This window comes from Leptosomus discolor, chromosome 2, assembly GCF_034619465.1.
Source record: "Leptosomus discolor isolate bLepDis1 chromosome 2, bLepDis1.hap2, whole genome shotgun sequence".
Lineage (NCBI taxonomy): Eukaryota > Metazoa > Chordata > Aves > Leptosomiformes > Leptosomidae > Leptosomus > Leptosomus discolor.
In genome coordinates this window covers 35,506,049-35,528,747 of record NC_141392.1, presented here as the reverse complement: position 1 = coordinate 35,528,747, position 22,699 = coordinate 35,506,049, and the positions used below count along the sequence as shown (strand labels likewise).

General features: G+C 41.2%; 1 protein-coding gene across 11 annotated transcripts in view; it reads left to right on the top strand.

Annotated features, from left to right (window-relative positions):
• Positions 1-22,699, top strand: part of EHBP1 (EH domain binding protein 1) — a 224,063-nt gene that overhangs the window by 25,008 nt on the left and 176,356 nt on the right. For all 11 annotated transcript variants that reach the window (XM_086460878.1, XM_086460876.1, XM_086460875.1 and 8 more), the window contains exons 2-3: positions 5,657-5,714; positions 17,573-17,668. In XM_086460878.1, the coding sequence (XP_086317004.1) occupies positions 5,657-5,714; positions 17,573-17,668 (154 nt within the window). The remainder of the gene's footprint in view (positions 1-5,656; positions 5,715-17,572; positions 17,669-22,699) is intronic.

Below are 22,699 nucleotides of genomic sequence, written 5' to 3'. Positions count from 1 at the left end.
CTAGCAGCCCATAATAATTAATGCAGTTCAAATCAAACACAGCAAGAATAAAACAAGCTCAACTGGGGAAAAAAAAAAAAGGCTAAAACCCAAAACTAAGGCAATTTGATGCCAAAACAAACATGCAGGCTGCAGTGTGTCCTGTATGTACAAAAAAGTAGTGTGTGCGTGTAAAGATTGTTGAATGTAATGAGACCTTGTTACGAGCACTGTTACCTAGTTTCTCTCCTTTCACCAAAAAGTTGTTAATAATTGGTCTTGCCATTGGCTTCAGTGGCCATAATTGAAGTCAAGTGCATTTGTAGCTCTTTCTGACAACAGATTCTAAACATGATTCTTTTACAGGTGTGGTTTTTTGCTATTGAACGGTAAGTTTGGTGGAGAAATAGACCCTGGTTAATGTTATCTGCTTCTGCTAAAAGGTTTACAAACCAAGAGGTAACAGGAGACTGATGTCTTTTATGTCCTTCTTTCACAAATTATATTTGGAGAGTTCTGTAATCAAAATATTGTGCCAAATATTTCCTGGAATCATCAAACCAAACCCCAGAAGACCTTGACTCTTGTACAACTTCCTTTTCAATCAGTGAAATTTTGCAGCATATAAGGTGATGATCAGATGACATAGTTTTTTTCCAGTCTGTGGAATATTTTTATTACTTTATTTAATAATTGTGGATATGGCAAAGTCTGGTTCCAGTATTTTGTCTTAATATTTTTTTTTTAAATCAGTTGTTTCAGTGGGAGAATTGAAGATACCAGAATCATGGCTTCTGTCTGACAGAAAAAGCAGGAATGGTTTTGAATTATAAATGTTTTATAAATCTATTTTAAATCTCATTTTAGTTACTTAGTATGCAAGGCAGCAATGAAGCTCTCTTTGTGAGCCACAAACTTTGAAATCTTAATCTTTCCTGCTTCTTTGCAGAGTAAGATTCACTTGTAAATAATAAAATAAATTTACTACTATAAATTGTCTTCAGGAATAGTTTCTTGTGAACCACACAAAAATGAGTAAATAGCAAATTCTAGCTTCTTTTGGCTCCCCCTCCCAGGGGGCTGCTGATGTGGTGTGAAATATAAAGAACCACTATGGCAATCGTGTTAGATTCCAGTATAGTATGAAGTACTCCCACTGAAAGGTTGGTGGTGTTGAATTGTGTAGATTGAAGCAATTACTTAGAGTGGAAATGTGGCTGTTCGGCTAAAACCCAGTTCTTTCCCCCACTCCAGCTCCATCATCTTTGGGTTAGCACTGTGTTATGCCTTACCTTAAACACACTGGCTTTGCTGAGTACCTAAAAGCTGGTGGGTTTAATGGAATGAGAAATGGTTTTGCAGCACAGGAAATTTAATTTTTTTATTTTTTTTTTTTTAATAGCTGACCATTAGTATTTGTTCAGCTTGCACCATTATGGGTTTTGTATTTGGAATGATCTCCATGTTTACTTTGTAGACTTATAAAGGATACTAAAACTGGTCTTCAGCTAATTCTTCAGAAGTGGTTTTATTTGCTTTTATTGTTGGTTAATGGGCAGCCCAGGTTTATGATGTTGAAGGAGGGGAGAAGTCTGAAGTAAGAAATATTACTTATATGCTTTAAACGAGCAAACTGCATTTATGTGGTTTTGGCCATTTCCTAGCACTGAGACATCACTGATAACCTTGAATGCAAATTTGTCAATTAAAATATGAGCTGGCTTTTTCTTCTAGAATTATATTGGCATAAAAGAGCAATGATCAGGTGGTGGAAGAGAAGGTTGCCCTTGACTTTGTTTGTAAAACAGTTCTATGGAGGTATTTTTTAAATTGTTGGATTTGTGACTTTCTTGAAGAAAAACCCTTGGAAAAATGCTGTTCTTTCTGTTTTGTTTTGGTTAAGTGTGTGGTATACTTAGTGGGGAAACTCATCCTTAGGGATATTTTCTTCCCTTCTCTTCCCATTTCATTTTACTAAATTTTCTGTCTCCATATTGTGATGACCTTCCTCATTTTGTTTTGCTGAAGTACCTCTGGATGTGGATTTCTCTCATACTTGAAGCTGAAGGCAAATCATACTCAGTACTTAACAAAATAGACAGACTGGTGAAAGAGCCTAGGGGAGCAAGTGCTGCTTGTGCTCCCCCATCAGCGTGGCTTGGTCTTCTCAGTCTGAATTGAGGCTCTAGTTGGCTCTTTCATATTAGTGTATTTCTTTATATTCCTGGCAGAGGGAGTTCTTCAAAATCAGGAAATGTATCCAGGCTTGGTGATAACTGTGTGCATATGTGATCCAGACGCAGCTCCTGCTGGAGAACAGCGTTGAGGCACCAGCTGTCTCTGTCAACCTGTGTAAACAAGCAATGGCAGGATTTAAAATGAAATAAAAGAGTTAAAATTAAGTTACCAACCATGCACATACCAGTATCACAGGAGATGACTGTTGTGTTTTACTGCCCATCTCTGATATTCTTTTTTTTTTTTTTTTTTCTTTTTCTGGAAAGACTTCTGCATTGAGGCTTGTCAACCCCGACAATTGTTTTATGCTACTTAGTTTTTCAGAATCACTGTGTTGTGTCTGCATATAGCTGCTTCTTCACTATTTTCTTTTCTTTGAAGCATCTGGCATAAACACAGGTCTCTTCTAGAGCACCCTGTAATGAAAAAGTATCTGCATTGCAGGAATACAGGCATGGATTCATTCCTACTTTGAATCGACTTGCTTTGGCACTGACACTCTTCCCGTTTCCTTGCTTTGCTTTGCTGTCCTGCTTCTCTTGACCCGTTTGTTTGCACGTGTGTATAGCTGTTCTTGGGCCACCTCCATCGAGGTTGGCCCCCTGGTTTAGATGTTGGCACTGCATGAAGCTGGGTGTGCTGCTTCGTTTTTCCAGTTTGTGGCATGTTTCCCCTCCTGGGAAGACGATCCAGTGCCATTGCAAGAAAAATCGCTTCTGATGCCAAGATAAACAAGATCAAACCAGATTTGGACCGATGAAGTGGCTTCCCCATTACCTGAGTTGGAGCTGCAGGAAAGGAAGGGACCTGTGTAGGATCCTTCTCAGCTTCCTTCGCAGGATCTCTGGAGACCTGACTGCTCTTCTGATGAAAACTTGTGCAGATCTGCTCTTGAAATCCATGTGTTTTCACAGTCTCATTAAGTGTACCATCAAGAATGTCTTTTTGTCTCTTCCATGTTTCTGATAGCTGGTGTTCCTGCACACCTGAGCAGGCCAAGGCCACCACAAGTATAGTGGCTGGCTGCCCTGTCGAGAAGAAACAGGGAGGAGATGTGCTGCTGAGCACCGTGTCCCTTTAGATGAGAGGGAGAAGAGATGGAGAGCTGGTGCCAGCGTGGACTTGTGCTCTTCTCGTTAACCTCTGTGGGCATTGTCCTGTCTTTTCCTACTGAAGCTCCTATTTGTGTGCCTCCTGGGACACAGAGTCCTGCTCTCGGAGGGAGGGTTATTTTCAGTGTAGCCACTGGTACTGTACAAATGCATCATCTTTTAACTTTTTTCTTTTCTCTTTTTCTTTCCATCCCCACTTGCCCCTGCTTTGGGTGTGTTTTTTTGTGCTCAGAGGCAAGCTTAGGATTGAATGAGTCCAGTTAATTTTGAATTGAATTTGGTTCATGAGCTAGTCTGTGAAATGAGAGTAAGTCAGCTTTAAAGTGCAAAGTGAAATAACTCCAGAAAAATGTGTTTATTGTAGGCATAGCTTTGGATGGTTGAGCTTCAAGGAAATTGCTTGGGGTTGTTGTTTGTGGATTTTGTGTGGTGTTTTTTTTTTTTTTTTTTTTTTTCCTCGTGGCACAAACACAGCTCCCATCAAAGTGAGTGGGGGTGTGTGCCAACAGATGAGAACCTAAGGCACCCAACACCAAGTAAGCAAAGAGGTTTTGAAATACAACAGAATGATGTCATTACCAAGCAAGATTTTGCAGGAGAAGCCACAAGCAGAGCCAGCCTACGGTGTAGGTCACCTAAACAAGCCAAGTGCATTTACACAGCTTAAAATGCAGTAGGTTATTTCACTTTCAGTTTATACCAACCTGGAAATTAAGGGATATATTAAAGGAGTACGGCGCAATACAGGCTAGCAAATAGGAGCTTGTGTCCTCATTTCCTTTGTAGGATCTGCCTTTAACTCTGTTTTTCAGGAGAACTTTAGTTCTGGTGGGGTTTAAGTGTAAATCGTAGGTGATGTATTTATTTTATTGTAGCCTAAAGAAATGATGAACAGCTCAATGGGAAGGTGTGTAATATGGTGGCCAGCACTTCAGTGCTTAAAATGACTATTAAAACAGTTGGGTTTTCATTTGGAAAGTGAAGTAGGTAGTCTCCCTGTGCTGAAATACTAGGACAGCAGTGTGAACACTGCTCTTTTTTATTCAGATTACTTGTGTGGATTTTTTTGGGTGTGTCTCTTAATAATGATTTGAGTGCATTGTATCTTGACTTTTTCTGTGTAACATCCACCCCCCCACCCCCCCACGATTTTTTTTTTTTTTTTTTTTTTTAACATGAAATGGGTTTGCTGTGGCTTTAAAAACACAAGGATTCTTACATCAGTGTCTCAGAAATCTGAGTAGTAGTTTTTTCCAGGTAGAGTTGCACTTCTAAGTGGAGACGTGAACTCCATTGAAAATCATTTGTTGGTGGATTTGCAGTCAGGCTTGTTGGTGGAATTTGGGTCATCAGCCAGAAAACAAAGCTGGAATGGAGGATCAGGAATCTCCAGAAGAGGGGTCATGGGTCTGGAAGTGGGACCAGAAGTGTGGTCATACGATGGGAAGTGTATCATGGATCAAAAAAAAAAAACCACCAAACCAAAAAACCAAATCAAACCCCACAAAAAAAGCCTGGAAGTTAGGTCAATGTAAAAAAAAAAAAAAAAAACCCAAAAAATCATTCGGACAACTGTAAAACTAGTAAGGTAGAAGTAATAGGGCTGTGACTATTAACGAAGAAATAAATCTTAAGAAATTTTAAAGAGAAATTAATTTGTGCTGCAAGTGGCTCTTATTGAGGTTTCGATCTGCGTTCATTACTAATACCAAATAAACAGCTGCATGGAGAGCCATGCTGAAATTCAGCGTGTTTGTCCTTCTGAGTAAAAGTTGAGGAAGCGCTGATTTGTCTGTCCGTGGTCATCCAAGGAGCTTTGAGAAGTAATATAGGACTCAATTCTCTTGTTGTTTGAAGTATTCTGGTAGAAAAAAACCCAATCCTTTGGGAGTGAAAAAGTGAAGTTGCCCGTTTTTAGCAGTACCTTTTCAATATGCCTAGAAATTCAAACTAGAGTCTGCCTTGATGTTTATTTTGGGTACCGAATTGTTTCCAAAGTGTCTTTAAAGAAGCTGGATCCTGTTCTCTGCCTCTTGGAAGAGCTTCTGCTCAGGTGTGCTGCTGGCTCTGGGGAGATGCCTACAGGCAAGGACAGCAGGAGGAGACTGATGACATTAGGGTGTGGATTGGAGGACAGCTTTTTTTCTATAAATATGCATTATTTTTCCTGTTAAATGACTGATGCTGAGGCTGTTTTTTAGATGAGCTATTTTTAAGAGTTAATGTATCCACTAGGGATGTCATTATGTATTGCAAGAGTTTTAATATAAATTGTTTACATATTGATCTTGTTGTAAATTAAGCTGTTTCTTCCTTATCTTCAACAGGCAGCCAGATAAACTAGTGGTGGTTTGGACAAGAAGAAGCCGAAGAAAATCCTCTAAGGTTAGTTGATTGCTTGTAAGTCCCCACTTCAATGACAAGCAGGGCCGGCTGTTTAAGGGACTGGTTTCTTGAGAGTGGGGAGCAGCCAAATAAATGAGAAATATTATAATTGTTTTTCTTTTCTTTTTTTAACTCAGTTTATCCTCAGAGTTCAGCATAAGCTGCTGTTGATGTTAATGCTAATTTATGGGAACACTTAACTCCTATTTCAGCTTCAGTTACTTGTTTATCAGAACTGTGTCATCATCAGTTCAATTTAAGCCATTAATTGTTAGACCTAATTAGAAAGGGGACTCTGTTTCACTACTAGAAGTGTATTAAACATAATAATTTAAAAAGTAGTAAAGAATCTGACATCCCTGCAATAGGAAAATAAAGTGAATAAGAAGCTATTTCACAACTCGAAAATACTACAAATCAAAAAGATAAAAGCAGGCTCTTTCAGCCCAGCAGTGTATCTTTGAATTGAATTTTAATGTTTTACTTCCACAAACACTGTGAGGAAGCCTGTGAATTTGTGTTTTATGGCTGATGACTTGGTAGCCTGAGGAAAGGGAAGCTCCAAGAGAAGTCTGTCCAGTATTTGGGAATTCATAAAGTTTGTCTTGCATGAGCTTGGGGTTTTTTGATGTGTAAAAGTTTGCAAGCAGTGTAACCCTCTCTTATGTGAGCCTCACCTTACTTTTCTTCCTGCAGGAAGAAATCTGAAAGCCTTATGAGATTACTGTCTCTTTGTTAAATGGTGCTCAGTTTGTCTAGACTGCTGAATTTTACTGCTCTGACATTAAGAAGCAGTTAGCCTCTGTGGAGCCTCCTTTGGGTCTGGGGTGAAGGGAAAGGAGAGACAGTCTGGGTTTCCATAGAAAATGAAGCTTAAAAAACCCAGTCTCCATTTACAGAGATTGAAACATATGGCAGGGATTTCTAAACCTCTTCACTGTCTAATATGACAATGTCTTTTATGATGTTGTATTATTGACTAATAAGAGTGAAATCTTTTGTCAGTCCTAGAAGATGGTTGCTGTTGCCCAGGGAGGTGGGGAGCCCATTTCATGCATGCAGCAGGCAAGCAAAGGCCTTTGAACGCTGGCCGTACTGCAGGATTTCTTTTGTTACCTTGTATCCTCCGCTGTAGGAATATTGCCCACCTATCCAAAAGCTTAAGAAGGGCAACACAAATGAGCTGGGGAAAAGAAGTGTCCTAACTACTGGGCAGGTTTGCAGGGAGCAGGAGTGCGTGCTTGTTTCCTCCCTTCCCAGGAGCATCTCCTCTTCGAGATAACTCAGCTGTACATGCTCATTCCTTCTCCCCACAGCTGTTGCCTCTTACCTTGGTTGGGCTTATGGCAAGTGGTCTTGTCCAGAGGGGAAGTTTTGGAACTCAGCCTTTTGATAGTTCTTTAGCACTTCAGTTAAACAGAGATGGTCTAAGATTCTTCTTTTGGTGTATGCATGTAACTCAAAATGATACTTCCAAGAACTCTGGTGTGGTGGAGAGAGGGCACCCATGATAGAGAAGATACCTTGAAATAATTATGTGTTTGAAGAATTAAAATTTTATAAAAAGTGATAGACCCTTTCTTACCCTAATCAGGAGAGACTTTGGGTTGTTTTTTTTTATTGGTACTCCTGGTTTTCTGACTACTTTTTTTGATTGTCATGCATATTTGCTGTATTGGCTTTTAACTTGAGGTCTAAGTTTTTCTAAACTGTTTTATCTAAAGACTGATTACTGACTGAAAGTGACTGCACAACCAAATGCATGCTCCAATGTGTGCATCCTAAACTCTGCTTTAGGGTATCAAACCCCAAAGGTGTTACCTGGTGAGTAAACAAGGGTGTGAGCTTAGTCTGGCACCTTTTCCAAGATAGCTGCTTCTGTTCTGCATTTGTGCTCTTCAGCAAAGCCGCCTATTCCTCTTTCATTGAAGGATAAATTAGCTCAAGTTACCTTGAATTTATAGCATGATGTATATCTAGGCAGTAACGGCTGATGTATGGTGTCTGTTCTGGCTTATGCAATGATAACTTTTCTGTTTTAGTTTAGTTTAATTTCTGTAGTACAGAGAGGGTGAAGATAATACAGAACATTAAATTCAATACTTACACAGGCATTGTAACTCTGAAAAGCCTGGTGAAAAGCAACACGTTTGCCCATGAATGCCTGGTTTGTTGAGATTCAGAAACTCTTCAGAAACAGACGCCCTCACAAAAGTCCATTAGGGCTTTGAAGTGATGGGTTGCTGCCTGTGGTGTTACAGATGTGATCCTGTAAGCTCCAATGGCAACATTTCGCGGAGGCAAGAGGATTTTCTGACACTCGCTCAGCTTTTCGGGCTTGAAATTTTTTCAACTGGGCCACAAAGTTCCAGGATATGTCCTCCCATGACTGTCTTCTCTTTTGGTCACCGGGCAGTAGAAGCAACTCTTGGATAAACTGACAGATTTACATGAGACTCTTTTGCTAATTAATTCATGCTTAGTAAGATCCCGCAGAGGTACTTTGAAAGAGGCTGGGTGGGCCTGTGGCTTTGGCAGTGGATAGAGGTAATTTTAAAGCTTAGGTAGTTGATCTGATTTGAGCTATTTGGGACTAAGACTGTAGATCAATAAATATTCTTGATATCCTAGTCATCTTGCCAGGAAAATACTTTATTCAACATATTTGTTTTATCTAATTGCTTTCTTGGAAGCAAGTCAGATGAATACTTCCTCTTACTTTATTTTTGATGGACACTGGACTCAGTGAGTACAGCGCATTAATAATTGTCTATATTTTTCAGCTTCTTTGAGAAGGTGGAGGAGAGGGATGAGGTCTTACCTTACTGTAAAGATGTTGTAAAGACTTCTTTGGAGGTTACAATTTCTTTTCTGAACTTCTCAGTTTGTTAGGGATAATGAGGGATTCCCCTATGTTGTTTCACAGACTCACAGAATGGTTGGGTTTGGGAGAGACCTGGAGGTCACCTGGTCTGACCCCTCCGCTTAAGCAGGGCCATCTAGAGGTGGTTGCCCAGGACTGTGTCCAGACAGCTTTTGAGTATCTCCAAGGTGGGAGGCTCCACAGCCTCTGAGGGCAACTTGTGCCAATGCTTGGTTACCCTCATGGTGAAAAAGTGTTTCCTGATGTTCAGAGGGAACCTCCTGTTTCACTTTGTGCCCACTGCCTCTTGTCCTGTCACTGGGCACCACTGAGGAGAGCCTGTCTTTGTCATCTTTCCACCTTCCCTTCAGGTATTTATATACAACTGTAAAATCCCCCCAAGTCGCTTTTTCTCCAGGCCAAACAGTCCCAGCTCTCTCAGCTTTTCCTCCTATGAGAGGTGATCTAGTCCCTTAAACATTTTCATGGCCCTTTGCTGGACTCTCTCCAGTAGCTTGTGTCTCCCTTGTACTGGGAAATTATAAGACGTCATCAAAAAATGTGGTGCAACCTGGAAGACCGTATGATGGTGCTATGACTGTATGCTGAAACTGGCCTGCTTAACTAATGTAATGTTAAGATACCATTGAGATGGAAGCAAAGTTCTTGACGTCCTCAGAAAACCACAAAAACATGGGCTTCAGTGAGTTTGATACACCTTCTGGCCCACATACTTTCTTTCCAAGTAAACTACAATGGTCCCTCAATTAGAAGAAATAACGGGAGGCATCATGTGCGGGAGTTTGAATATTTTAGTTGTTACTGTGGGAAACATAGGATAGGAGCTGTAGCTATGTTGAATTATAGTAAGTTTTAAAGCGTTGCAAACAAAAAGCAGTAACCATTTAGAAAGAGTATTTAAACAGCAGTCTGATGGATGGATACAGGACCACAAATATATCCAGCAGTTACTGACCTTAATGCAGATTTAAGTTACTTACAGATCTCTGCTGGGATCCACTCTCTTGGGGCAAGTCTGATTTTGATGCTTTTCAAGACGCACGTTAAGACAAGACGGCTCTGTATGATTGGGCATCTTCATTGCTTAACTCTCCCTTTTCAGTACCCTGTCACACCAACATGTTGCCCCCAGCTTTTCAGGCCCTGGGCTTTTGGACTTGACTTTTTTTTTTTTTTTTTTTTTGAGTGGGAGAGGAAAGTCTTTGTTCTAGTGTAGAACAAGGGAAAAATGTGTTGTAAATATGTTTAGCTTAGTTTCACTGAGATGCTTTCACATTTCCAGGCTTTGAACTAAGAAATTTCAATTTGAAAAGAGATGTTGCCATGATGTCAAGGAGGTACATTCTGATATTCCTGTGAACACACAAAGGCTTATGATTGAATTATACACCTCTGAAGAATCAAATTTGCACTTGTTTCTGAGAGCCTGGCAGAATTATTCTTCAAAGACCCTTTTTGTATCAAAGCTGAAAGAAGGTGCCTTGCCTGTGATTTCAGCACTTCTGCTGCAGGTTTATCAAGAACTGTTTAAATACAGAGGAGAAGGTACAATGTTTGGAACAGGGAAAGGACTTGAACAGTAAGAGCAGAGCCAAGAGAAGCAGAGGGACAGGGAGTAAAAAGGATCCCTTCTGGTCCACAACAGCAGCCTGCTCAGCCTTTTTTCAGGGATATGCCATCAATAAAGCAGCAGTTGGGTCACCTTCTTTGCTGTCCTTGGCAATCTGTTACCTTTTCTGGCTACTTCATTGCCTAGTGCCAGTCCTGCCTATCACTGCCAGCTTCTTTACTGACTGGAGTTAAAGGCATGTTATGAGAACCTGACATGCTGATGACTGCATGGGACCAGTGCAGTTCAGTAATGGCACTCTGGGGCTTCTTGGTTTGTGGATGAAGTAAGAAAATCTTACTGGGTTGCAAAAGTAAGCAGTCAAAATTAGGATGAGCCATTCTAATGGTTGGTGTGTACGATTTTGAGCATATGACATAGTCTTTAATAAGAGTATCACAAGCTGTTTTACTACAGCATTCCCGCCTTGTTAAGCAGACAGTGGTTATGGAGAACATGAGGTCTGAGTGGTGAACAAAACTGCCTAATCGATAGAGAAGCTGGAGGGTGTTTGTTAAAGAAGCCATAGGACATGAACAGAAAAGACTGCTTCACTGTTAGGTGGTTACATGCTGCCTTGGGTTTCATTTTTGAGTTCATTTTTGTCCCATCCTCATCTACAAAGTTCCTGACTGAGGCTAGATAGAGTATTAAAGCTAAATCTGATGTGTCTTTCCATTTCGTGGGTGTCTGGGACATGGGACTGACTTGCAGCAGTGTTGGGCAGCCATCGTTACAGTTGACATGAAAAAAGTCTGCTTTGGAAGACAAAACAAAAGGTTATTTCATGCTTAATCCCTATAAAGTAAGGTCATTGCTGATTTGAGCAGACCATGCCAAATTAGTGGAAACTGCCTATTCTTTTGCTGCTTCTAAATTGGGGGCCATAATACCCTTCATTTTTGGAGGGATCCCGTAAAATTAAATTTTGGCAACATCCTGAGATGCAGCAAAGGATGTCCCAGAAAACTATGAGAAAAATAACTCTGCATTCAGTTCTTTTTTTATTTATTTGTTTATTATAATTTTACGAGAAGCCAAATAGATAAGGCCAGAAACTGCTTGATGAGAAGGGGAGGAGGCTGTTTATCTGAGCATCATCTATTGTGGGCAGTGAATAAGGCAAAGTTTGGTGAAAGAAATAGCATGAATCGTGTATTTAAGGAATATGTCATTAATGTGTATGTGTGACATTAAGCTAGCCCAGTGCTAGAGAATGTTTCCTAGCAAAGATGAGTTATTGCTCATTTTCCAAGCTTAACAGTCTTATTGTAGCATTTTAACAGCAATACATGGATGCATAATTACAGTTGTAACACGTGTGTGCTGCTGAATTGAAGACATTGATGGGAAGACCTGTGGGAATCTGCTAGTTTCCTCGTCTGCTCTCAAGGGACACTGACAGCTATGGGTTGAATGAAGGCTGCCTGGCATTTCCCAGGCTTTGAACTTTCTTCTTTGGCGCATGCTGGGTTTTTTGGACTGCATCGCAGGGAGGAAGTGCGACAGGAGCATTGTTCTGGTGCCCAGCCTCTTTAACTGGAGGGCCAAGCACAGTGATTTCAAGATGATAATGGCGATGTATCTGGAGTGTGGTCTCTAATTTTTCTCCTCCCTTTGTGATACTTAGTACAGAAGAAGAAGGAGCCATCCACAAACTGCCGGTTGAGGTTTCCTTTAGTGAGGGGAAATGGGCTTTTCCCGGTCCATTCCTTTTCCAGTGGGTCTATTAGCAGCTGGATCATACTGACATCTGGGTGTCCCCAGATGATGTATGGCTTTTGGTGGGACTCGTCACGTAGAGCAAATCGGAGCAATGCTTGGTCTTCACAAGCCACGCTGCTGGCATGGAGGCATCAGATGAAGGATCTGGCTGCTTCATGTCAGCTCCTCGTCTTTAAGTTATTAATTATTTTTTTTTTGTCTTCCTATCTAAGTGCTCTGCTTGGATAATGCTGAAGAAGAGGGATTATCCTTACAAGCTGAACTGCCCTATAAGCACTGTTGGAGCCAGCCAAGCTCCTGCTTGGTTCTTGTGCCCTGAAGAGCCTGTCACAGAGACAAGTAGCAGACCTGCTCTGATCATAGGCAGTTGGCAAAAATGTTATCAGGGAAAGAAAAGTAGCAGCTCACTGGCTCACAGTAAAGCCACTCCTGGGGCTGTGGGTGAGGAATAATGTTAGGTCTGTTTCTGAATTTTGCTTTTAAAAAACAGTATTGAGGGCTTGGCTATAGAAACGTATTTTTGATTCATAAATATAACTCTTTCATAATTTGCAGCAGGCTTAAAATATTATGGTCAGCTCTAGACTCTTACAGGAAAGTAACTTGCAATTATCGTGTACAGCAGAGGCAGGGTGAGATGAGGCGGTAATGAAGAAGGGAGAAAGCAAATGGGTAATGTAAAGCATCTGGAAGGGTAGGCTCTTGAAATAATGTAACATTTTGGTTTTGAAAAGTCAGGAAAGAGATTTTTGTATAGACAAGGAAAACTATAAGCAGCAGTGAGCAGAACTGGTCACGATAGGAATGGCGTGTGTGCCAGGTCATGAAATCCCCTACATACAGGGGCTGGGGAAGTGACTTCCATAATGTACTTTAGTTACCGGATTTGCCTGCATCTGCCTTACCTTCTTCATGATGTGATGAATGGCTGGTGGTAGCATTTATTAACTTTGTTTCAAACCAAAGTTCCTGATTTGGGGCTGTCTTAAACTTTTTTTTTTTTTAATTCAGATTTAAGAGATTGTTCTGTTTGTATTCTCTAATCTAGACAGCTGAGCAGTTACTATAAGGGAAGGTTTATATTCAATCTCATGTTTCAGTGTTTGTTCACACCCCACACCCCTCCAAGAACTGTCTAGAAAATTCTGGTGTAGGTTTGGTAGGGTTTTTTGGTTTTGTCACCTCCCCCTCCTTCCTGTAAGAGGATGACATTGTATTTATAAATGTTTATACACCTTCTTATATTATAGAGAATTGATAGTAACTATTTTTTTAGATTGGAGGAGTGTGCTTCAAAAATAACAGTGTTTATAAAAGTACCTGGTTTGTTCCAAGTTTTGCAGAAATGTGATTGTATTTTGGAAAGCTGTGCAACGTCATCATCTTCTCCAGCACCTCTGTTAATTGCCATCATCCAAGTTTGCCTACAGAGTGGGAGGCGGTTTCATGTGGTCAAGGTCAGCCCCTGGTGGGTAATTATAAGGAAAGGATGGTGTACCAAAGACAGCCCTCGAGTTGAGCTAGTCTTATCTTTTGTTCGATCAATGCGTTGCCATATGTTGAACTAGATAGAGCCACCTTAGAGTCTTCTATAACATTTCACAGTTTGGTACAAGAGTTTCAGCAATGCCTGGAAATGTTACTTTCATGATTCAGCTCACTTGTAAAAGAAAACCTGCTCTGTGCTCCCCAGCAGAAACTGCTGGAGGACAAGAATTGAGTTTGTCTAGCCTGTGCGTGAGGTGAGAGGGGTGTGTGACACTCCGCTATTTCACACAATGAAAAAATGGGTACTTGCCAAGAGTGGAGAGACTGTACCAATAGCGTAAGTATTACTAAGTGTTACACAAACATCGAAGTGCTCTGACTGTTGAAGCCTGCTTGATATAATAGATTCAGTTTTCAGGAGTGTTTCACTAATTTTGAGTACATTTGTCAGCAATTTGTGTTGTATGTGTATTATTATATGGAATGCTGAACACTTTAATTATCTGGCCCTGTAAGCTGCTGATTTCAATCTATTTTTAAAGATTCTTTCCTTCTCATTGGAACCGGAGGCCAAAACTGCAGAGATATCAAGCCTGGCTTTCCAGTTCAAGCACAGCAGAACAGTTGTGATGTTCACAACATTGTGTACGGTAGATTGCAAAGCTAGCTGTCTGGATTGTAACTGCTGTTGTTTTAGAGGGGGAAAACTGGGGAAAGATTTCAAAACTGGGTAGCCTGAAGTGCTTGTGCAAGCCTGTAGGCTCACCTCCACGTCCTTTCTTAAACAGCTTGCTTTCTCTTAGCAGTCATCGAGTTTGTGCCAGAGCAATGCCATAGGTTGGACAGTGTCATTCATGGCCCTACTCTACAGGGTATTTCAGCAGCACCTCCTATAGCTCATATTTCCTGATTTAAAGGGGTTTCATGCCACATCATCTCCTCTCTTTTTTTCACTGGCAGAGTGAGAGTTGTGTTTCTTCTTCAAAATGCAACAGAGCATTTCTGCTCCTCTTTCCAGGCCATGGCCCTCGTCCCTTGGATTTACCAAGGGACGAGTCCAGCAAGGGGTGAGCTGTGGGTGAGGTACCAGCTGCTGGTGGTCACTTGGCTTGGCTGCTTCTCTCACCTTGGCTTCAGAGACAAGGGGAGATGGCTAGTGAAGACTAGTAGGAGATAAGGAGAAAGTGGGTCTAGAAGGCACAACTCAATGGGAAATTGAGTTAGAGGTGAGGGTTAGGGTGGAAAAATACCAGTGCCTTGCCTTGGCTGTGCCCTGACAGCAATCCCCTGTCTGAAAGTGTTGGGAAGTCTGCTGTGCGGAGATGCCCTGATCCAGCTCGTGTATCAAAGTCAAGGCTTATAATTTGGGAGTTGAAAAGGTTTTTTGATCTAGGACAGATGTAACTTCAAGAAACTGCAGCACAGAGGTCTCTGCCATGAGAAATACTGCATTTAGACACTCTCCATGTTAATTTTAAATTATCATTTTTGTTAGACCTTCTGCTGTGTCTCCCCCATCCCCCCCACCCCCCCGCTTTGCTTTCCCCTTAGTCTTTCTCCTTCCCAACAAAGCAGATGTGGTTTCGATGTTATCTTTTTCTGTCATGCTGTTTGTGTGGTACAGTGTTTATTTTTCAAAGCCAATAACGTACAGCTGATCACAGAACAGCTTTGCTTTAAAAGCTCATTAGCTGGGGCTTGTCTCCTGGTTGTTGCTTTCGGTGACATGCCTGTCACAGTGACAGAAAATCATATATATATATCTATATATCTCTGCATGTGTGTGTTTATTGTGTCTCGGTAACTCCCCTGGTGGGAGGCAATGCTGATAAAGGGCTTGAAGTAAAGCTTTGCCTGCACCAGTGAATGCTTATTTTCTAGTTTGTTTTATAAGTGGAACAAGTGATCCTCAGCTGAGCAGGCTATCAGTGCTTAGACCTTGGACATTGCAAGTTTGACATAATTGTCAGTATTGGCCAAAACCAGCAGGAAAGCACAGGTTCCAGACACACCATGAGGTCCTATTAGTTTTGTGAAAATTGGTATCCGGTGAGAGGATGGAGTGCCCCTATGGAGGAGAAGTTGCTTTATCTTATGAGATGCTGCATGAGGACAGGCTGGCTGGCAGGTGAGCCTGGCTCTGGATTGCTGAATGCCCCCAACAGGCAAGCTGAGAACATGGGGAGACTGCGAGTCTCGTGGAAGGGGGGAGCAAGCTGGAGCTCAAGTGGCTGTGGTAGGGATGACAACTAAAGTGGTGTGTTTTGCTGTTCACAAAACATCTTTTTTTCTTATAAAATATGCTTGCGGAGTAAAGCTGTGAACAATGTTGTTTACTCAGTTACTCAGAAATTCATCCAGGCCTGCTTTAGAACAATGAGATTAGGCTGAAATTTGTTTAAAATAGCAGAAATTGGGTTCTTTCAAGTTCCTCCTTTTCTTTTTTCAAAATCCTTTCTTCAGATGCCCCAAGTCATGTTACTTAAGTTGACTCTGCAAGCACAAAGCATAGAAATTTCCTGAAATTTCTAATCTAATTAGGCATCTGTGGGAGCTGGGGTTTTAAGCAGAACACCAAAGATGGAAAAACTTGTGATAAAACCACAGGAGAGCTGGCAATGGTAGGCAAGAAAATAAAAATAACAGCGTGCAAATGAGTGTGCTGTGCACCTGTAGCTGTGGAGGCAGGTAGGACTCTCTTCTCTGGGGCTGCACAGGCTGGATTCTGCCAGCATTTTCCCCATTCCTCAGCTTCACATCTCTTTCCGGCTCCTCTGCCTCTCCCTTCATCCTTCCTCTCCTTGTCCCTGTGGCCTTAGTGGTTGTTGTCACCTGCAGTTGATCTGCAGACCTCTGCTTTGTGAGGATTGAGGGATTAGAGTAAGAGAAAGTCCACTGGAAGTACCTGTGATGTTGCAGACTCCGGTGAAAGCACAGCTGAATGCAGGAGGGCTCATGAAACAGCAGGCATGTGTGATCCTGCTGTTGGATATGAACCAGGCATCTGGAGTACACGCTGCTTACAGTACATGACGGCAGAGAGTTATTGCTTCTGTGTGATTGAACGGAACTGTTACACCATCTTTGTCTTTCCCACTTTGGTATAGCAAAGTCACGTTTGAAGTTGCCCAGGCTGCCTTAGGGTACCTGACAACCTGAGGCACGAGTCCTACTGACCTTATTATAGCAAAAACTTGTTCTAATAGGCAGTCTCAACTGAAGTTTCTGAGTGTGGGAAGGAGTATAAAACTGCAATGAGCAATGCTCTTGAATCAAAAAAAGAAAAAATAGCTGAGTTAATTGGCTTCAGATAACAGTAAATAGATTGTGCGTTCTTTCCTGGTAGAACTTCCACAGGTTTCTAATAACTCCCCTGCTCCTCAGCAGTCATTTGTGTGTCAGCATCTCTCCTTCATTTGCCTTACTGCATCACAAAATGGATTAAGTTGAGCTTGGAAAAAAGCATACTTTTCTGTTTCAGAATTGCTCACACATGGCATTTTTCAGGACTAGCTGATCCAAATAAATCCAAATAAATAGACTGAGAACTTGTCTACCTTTGAATATCTAACTGTTGGTTTTTTCATTACCTTTTCTAGGTATAGGTACCCCAACATGTTAGTTCTAGGTGTAGGTACCCCAGCATGTTAATTGTTAAGAATATAAATATTTTAGTAGCATTTAATCTGCATTATAAATAACTGGTTTAACTTTTTTCTTAAATAAAACTGTCTTTTTGCTCTATTTAGTGTAAAAGTGGTTAAGCCTGCACTATGTGCTGTACTCACGAGTCCTTTAAATAAAGGCGTTCCTTCATCTGGATAAAAACTGGCCTCATGGCCTTAATTTTCTGTGAGGCTCCCAGTGTCCTGACCCGTTTTAACTATGCAGTTAAAAAAACAGAGTTTAGCCCCTTGCGAGGAACAGCTTTATTTCAGGGGGTGGAGTGAGGAGAGCCTGCTAGTGGTCTGAGTTTCCTTGCTGTCGTTCTTAATGATGTCCTTTACAGTATTCAGTAGTCATAGGTTTAAGAACACAGCCTTTTTTGGAGTCTGTGACATGTAACTTCTGCCTACATGCGCCGAGTGCCGTGGGAGTAGAGTCAGCACTTTAATAATGGCTTGAAGACAACTATTTTGTTTCTTTTTTTAGGCTCATAGCTGGCAGCCTGGAATCAAGAACCCATATCGTGGGGTGGTGATATGGCCTGTTCCTGAAAATGTTGAAATTACCGTGACGCTCTTTAAGGTATGTTTGTTAAGGCATAATCTTTCCTATTTCTTGAACAGCATATGAAAAAATTCTGTTTGGAAACATCAGATTATAATCACAAAGCCTAATCTTGCTGGGTTTAAGTTGTTAGCTGCACAACTTTATGTCCCCATCTTAAATCTGGTAGAGAAGGATGGTCTGTTCCCTGCCAAAGCTTACTTTTGTAGTGTAGCTAACACACTGAAATATCCCATTGAGCTGATTATGGTGAGGCATTGGTATAGAATTTAGTACACATGTAACTGCGCATGTAGTACATGTGTAAGGGCTTGGCATGGGTTATAGTCTGGTTGGTTTTCTTTAAATACTATAAGACAGAAGTTGTCAAAACACAGCCGTTTCTAGACTTCCTTGTTCAGCTGCAGTGCAGCGACCCTATTTTTTATGCTATTGGCTAGGAAGCAGAATCCAGCTCTTAATTTTGCAGCATTTAGTATGCCACATAAACATCACAGTACTTACGTGATTGCAATCATAGGAGTGGATGTGGAGTATCTGAGTAGTACAGAGAATTATAAGATTTTATGGGGGATTTATTTTAGGAACAACTGCATGTGTTCTTTTAAAAAAGCAGTTTATTTGTGTGGCTGAAAAGCAGGAAAAGAAATTGATGGTTATGCTAGAACTGATTTCCCAAATATCATTGGGCAAAGCCCTTTCTGCATAAAGATAAACAATGCAGCTTTGCATGTGTGACAGTGTAGGAGGCTGCCCAGAAGGCTGAAGATTTCTGGGATTTTCATTCCATTAGTTCTTTCTTTACACTGGTGTCTCCAGCTATACTCTGGTGGTTCTTATTTATAGTTGCTCCCTTTACAGTTTAGGGCAACAGCAACGTACTTCTTTCTAATTAGTGATATTTATATTTCTTTGTCTTGGGGACTTCCCTGAGTAACTGCTTAGAAGTGGCTTCTGGTTAGCCTTAGAATGTGAATTTATTACTTGGTTCATTAAGCCTAAAAAGGGGGTTTCTCTCTTTCTCTTTTTTTTTTCTTCTCCTTGAGATCACCAATGAACAGAAACTTCTGAGGTTGCCAGTGATGCTAACTATCATAAATTTGTCTCTCTTGTTAGCAGACAAATAGTCTTCAACTGAGGTTCAAAAGTTCACTAGCAAAAATTGTTTGCCTTTGCATGCTTCAAGGGCCTTTACTTGGATTAAGTTTAACACCATTATGTGACTACGCTGCCTGTCTGTATAATCTGAGTATGGTTATGTAACGTGGTAAATGTTACTTAATATTTTTAACATTTAAAGTGAAGCAGAAATGTACACAATTCTTGGTTATGTATGCAGTAATGTGTTATGTGAAGAATAAGAAATCAAGTTTCTTTTGGGTGCAGCTCTGTGATGCTGTGGCTTTCGAGTAGAAGTGTCTCCCAGCCTTCTCCTGCCATTGCATGCTACCTTTTTATTCCTACCTGCAGCCCTTCAGGACTGTGTTGTGTAGCACAGCACAACCCTGTAGTTGTGCCACTGAGAGTGAGGGCCAGGACCATATAGTGAGGGGAGAGAAGGGCCTCTGGAGCTAGTGTTAGGTATTACTACAACCTTAATTTTACCCAGTACTATGACTCTGCAGGCAAATCTGTTCACTGTACTGCTGCTTCCTCTCCCCAAAAACGGAGCCTTCCCATCACGAGGGTTGTTCTGGGAGGAGAGGAAGGAGAGTGAGTAACGCCAGAGGGTGTGCTTTCTGGAAAACAGTACACGCTGATCTCTGGGGGAATGAGCAGAGGCTTTCATACTGAACATATTGGGATCATGCAAAAAGCATTGGATTGTCAGGCAGCTTTTATGTACATCTGCTCTGATTGATCCTGTGGCTCCTCTGACAACAGTGCCTCAGAGTGGCCAAACCCACCTTTTTCTCCATAAGGATCTGCAGCTGTGGTACAGAGCAGCACTTCTTGAGCAAGCTGGGTAATGCATTGGGAGCACTGTATCTGTGTGGGACCAACAGCCTGCCTGGATGAATGAGCTGCGAGTGATACGTGATTGCAGGCAGAATACGGTATTAACACAGTTTAGGCTGTGCCCAGTCCTCTGATGGCTCTGTTGGCTCAGTGCTACAGCAGCACTTCAGCTGTAGTGTAGGGTATGTTCTAACACCCAGAGAGCTGGCATTTCTGTAGCTGGTATTTTCTGAGCAAAGATGGTAAAAAAGAACCAGCTACATTTTGCACAGCTGATGCATTGGCTGGTCAACGCTGGAGTAGTGGGAAGGGAAGTATGTAATAATAGCACACTGCAACAGCCTTTCTGGGAGCTGGCTTATGAATCAGGTATTTATATCGTTCCTTCCTCTGGAAGGAGGGAGGAGAAAACAATGAAGGCAGTAAAGCTCAGAAAAAGAGACGGCTCATCTTGCAGTTGTGTAAAAGTCCCTTTAGGAACCACTCCCCTGTGAAGGAGGGTGATGGCTGAGCATTTGGCACGTTGCGGTAAGTACAGTTAGTGTGTCTGTGTTGTCTAACAACAGTAGTTGTCCTCTTTCAGTACAACTCGAGAAGCTCGGGGAAACTGCTGACTCTACATCCACACTGGCAGAGCCCATTGATGGGAGCAGGTTGCTCCGACAGAGCTTTGTAGCAATCACAGATGACAAATTAGTGCAGTGGTGCTGTTTGAAATAGAAGTGCAGGGAAGGGAAAGAGTGGACTCCAGAATAGACAGCTACGTGTTTGGGGAAATGATTCACACAGTAGTGGCTGTGCATTCGTAAGTGGCTGTTGAAATGTGTTGCTGGTAGGATTAGGAGATAAGTCAAAATTTCAAGTGCTGATGAAAATGTTAAGAATATCCTCTCCAGTAGTCACTCATGGACACTTACACTTGAGAGCTGGAAGCAAAGTGCCTGTGATCAATCAACAGATGAGATATTTTGCGTTATCTGCACATCCCTATTTTGGATGTTAGCTTGTTTCCAACAATATTTTTGTAATTCTTAGGCAAGCAGAGCTAAGTATTGAAGAGACTATAACCTTCATTTAGAAAACCTTCATTTCAAATACCTTCATTTCAAATAAATAAAATCCTCTTGTTTCATTTCCCTTAATTCTGGGCTGCTGGTAAAATTTCATAATGCTCTGGAGTTACGTGGGGAAAAACATCATTTGTATATATTGATTCATTTTCCCTTGACTGGCTCTAGCTCCTGCCCATCCCACCTGCTGAATTGCTAATTACATAAAAATTTCCATCTGTCTTCCTTTGCCATGCTCTATGTTGGTGTTACGCCTTGGGTTTTTCCACCAAAATGTGTAGAAAGAAACACTGTGAAACAATAAGCCTATTGTGCATTTTGAGTCCATGATTTGTAGTGCTTTCACAGAAAGATCCACAAATGCCAGAAAAGCTAACCAAATTCCCATTTTTCATTGTTTCTGTGATTGCACTCCCGAAGTTCATTTTTTTTAGACTCTCTGCTTTAGCAAGATTTAACCATCATATAAGAAATCTTGTATACTTTTCCGTGGTTTCATGTACAAATACATACCTGTATCAGCTGAGAGAGATTTTAAATGAGAAATTTTCTCTGCCAAGCAAGCTTAGCGCTTTTGGCAAAGCGAAGTGAACATCAGTTGTACTATGATTGCAACATCATTATTTTCTAGCTTAAAAGCAAAGCGGACTTCCCAAGCAAAAATGTTTGTTCTTCTGTAGTAAGCATGGACTTTGCTTCATTGGATTACAAAACCCACTTGTTTTGTCAGTAATACACGTGGTTTATCACACCAATGTACTGTTGCGACAGTAGGGACGGTTAGCAGCTCTTCGTTCCAAAGTCTGAAAAAGATATTTTTAAAGGCATAGCTTTCTAAGCACACAAAATTATTTAAGTAACATAAGAATAAAATAGATGATAAAAGGAGACTTGTGTTGTTGAAAGTATTGCTGTTTCCACATATGTCTTGGAATAAATCCTGTATCATTCCTTGAAAGCCTGAGTCATTCGTATGCTTTGATTATAACTGGCCATGCACTAGCGGGAACACTGCAGCAGAGCAAATACATTGTCTCAGGGAAGGAAAAAAAAAAAACCCACAAAACCCCCAAACCAAAACCCTTTGATAGTGCCATTTCCTAGAAGCAAAGAACAAATCCATGTTCTGAACATGGTTGTTGCAGTTTAGGAGAGACCAGTGGCTTGACTGGACACTGTGGAGAATATTCCATAAGAGGGAAAAGCAGTCCTGTGTACAAGACAACATGTATGTGTCAGATATAAAAATCATAAGCTTGGGCAAATAAGCACATTTTCACACTAAAATATTAAATATCCAGGGTTAGCGTGGGGTCTAATTGTAAAAAATGTATTTTTTAAAAAAAAGGTCAATCCTTGTTGGCTTTCTAGCCCAAAGACGTTATACAAATGTGTGAGCTGTCATGAGCTTGGTGTTATGATGTACAGGGACAGTTCTGCCAGCCTGCTCAGAGCTCCCTGCTTTCTGGAAGCTCAACAAAAGCTGACCAGAGTTGTATGTGATTTTCTAGACTAATCAGACCTCTGTAAGCAGCATTGAAAGTGACAAGAATTGGGTCAAATTTTGAGTCCTCTGCAGCTTCAAACAACCAAGTACAAAAGCTAAGGACAGATGCTGGAGTACCCGGAGCATCTGCTTTAGGTCACTTGTAGGGGAAGATCACAAACCCTGTCATCATTTGATCTGATTCAATATGACAGTCCTTAAGTAGCTATTCCCCAAGAAGAAAGACTGAAGATTAAGGTTGGTATGAAGTGATCTAATTGAAAGGCAAGCTTCAAAATGCAGGAAAGCTTAGGGAGGAGGCACGGGGAAGGAAGGGAGGAAGGGACTAACAGTCTGAAGGTCTTCCCCACCCGGTCTGGCTGCTGATTAGGAGAATGAACAGTCCCTTGTTTGCTGATGTGTCTTTCATTCCTCTTAGAAGAGATACAGAAATAACTCTGAAGATAGCCTAAACTATTGGAGAAGGGTTACCTTTCTTCAGTCTTCTGAAACCAGCTTACACACTGCAGAAAG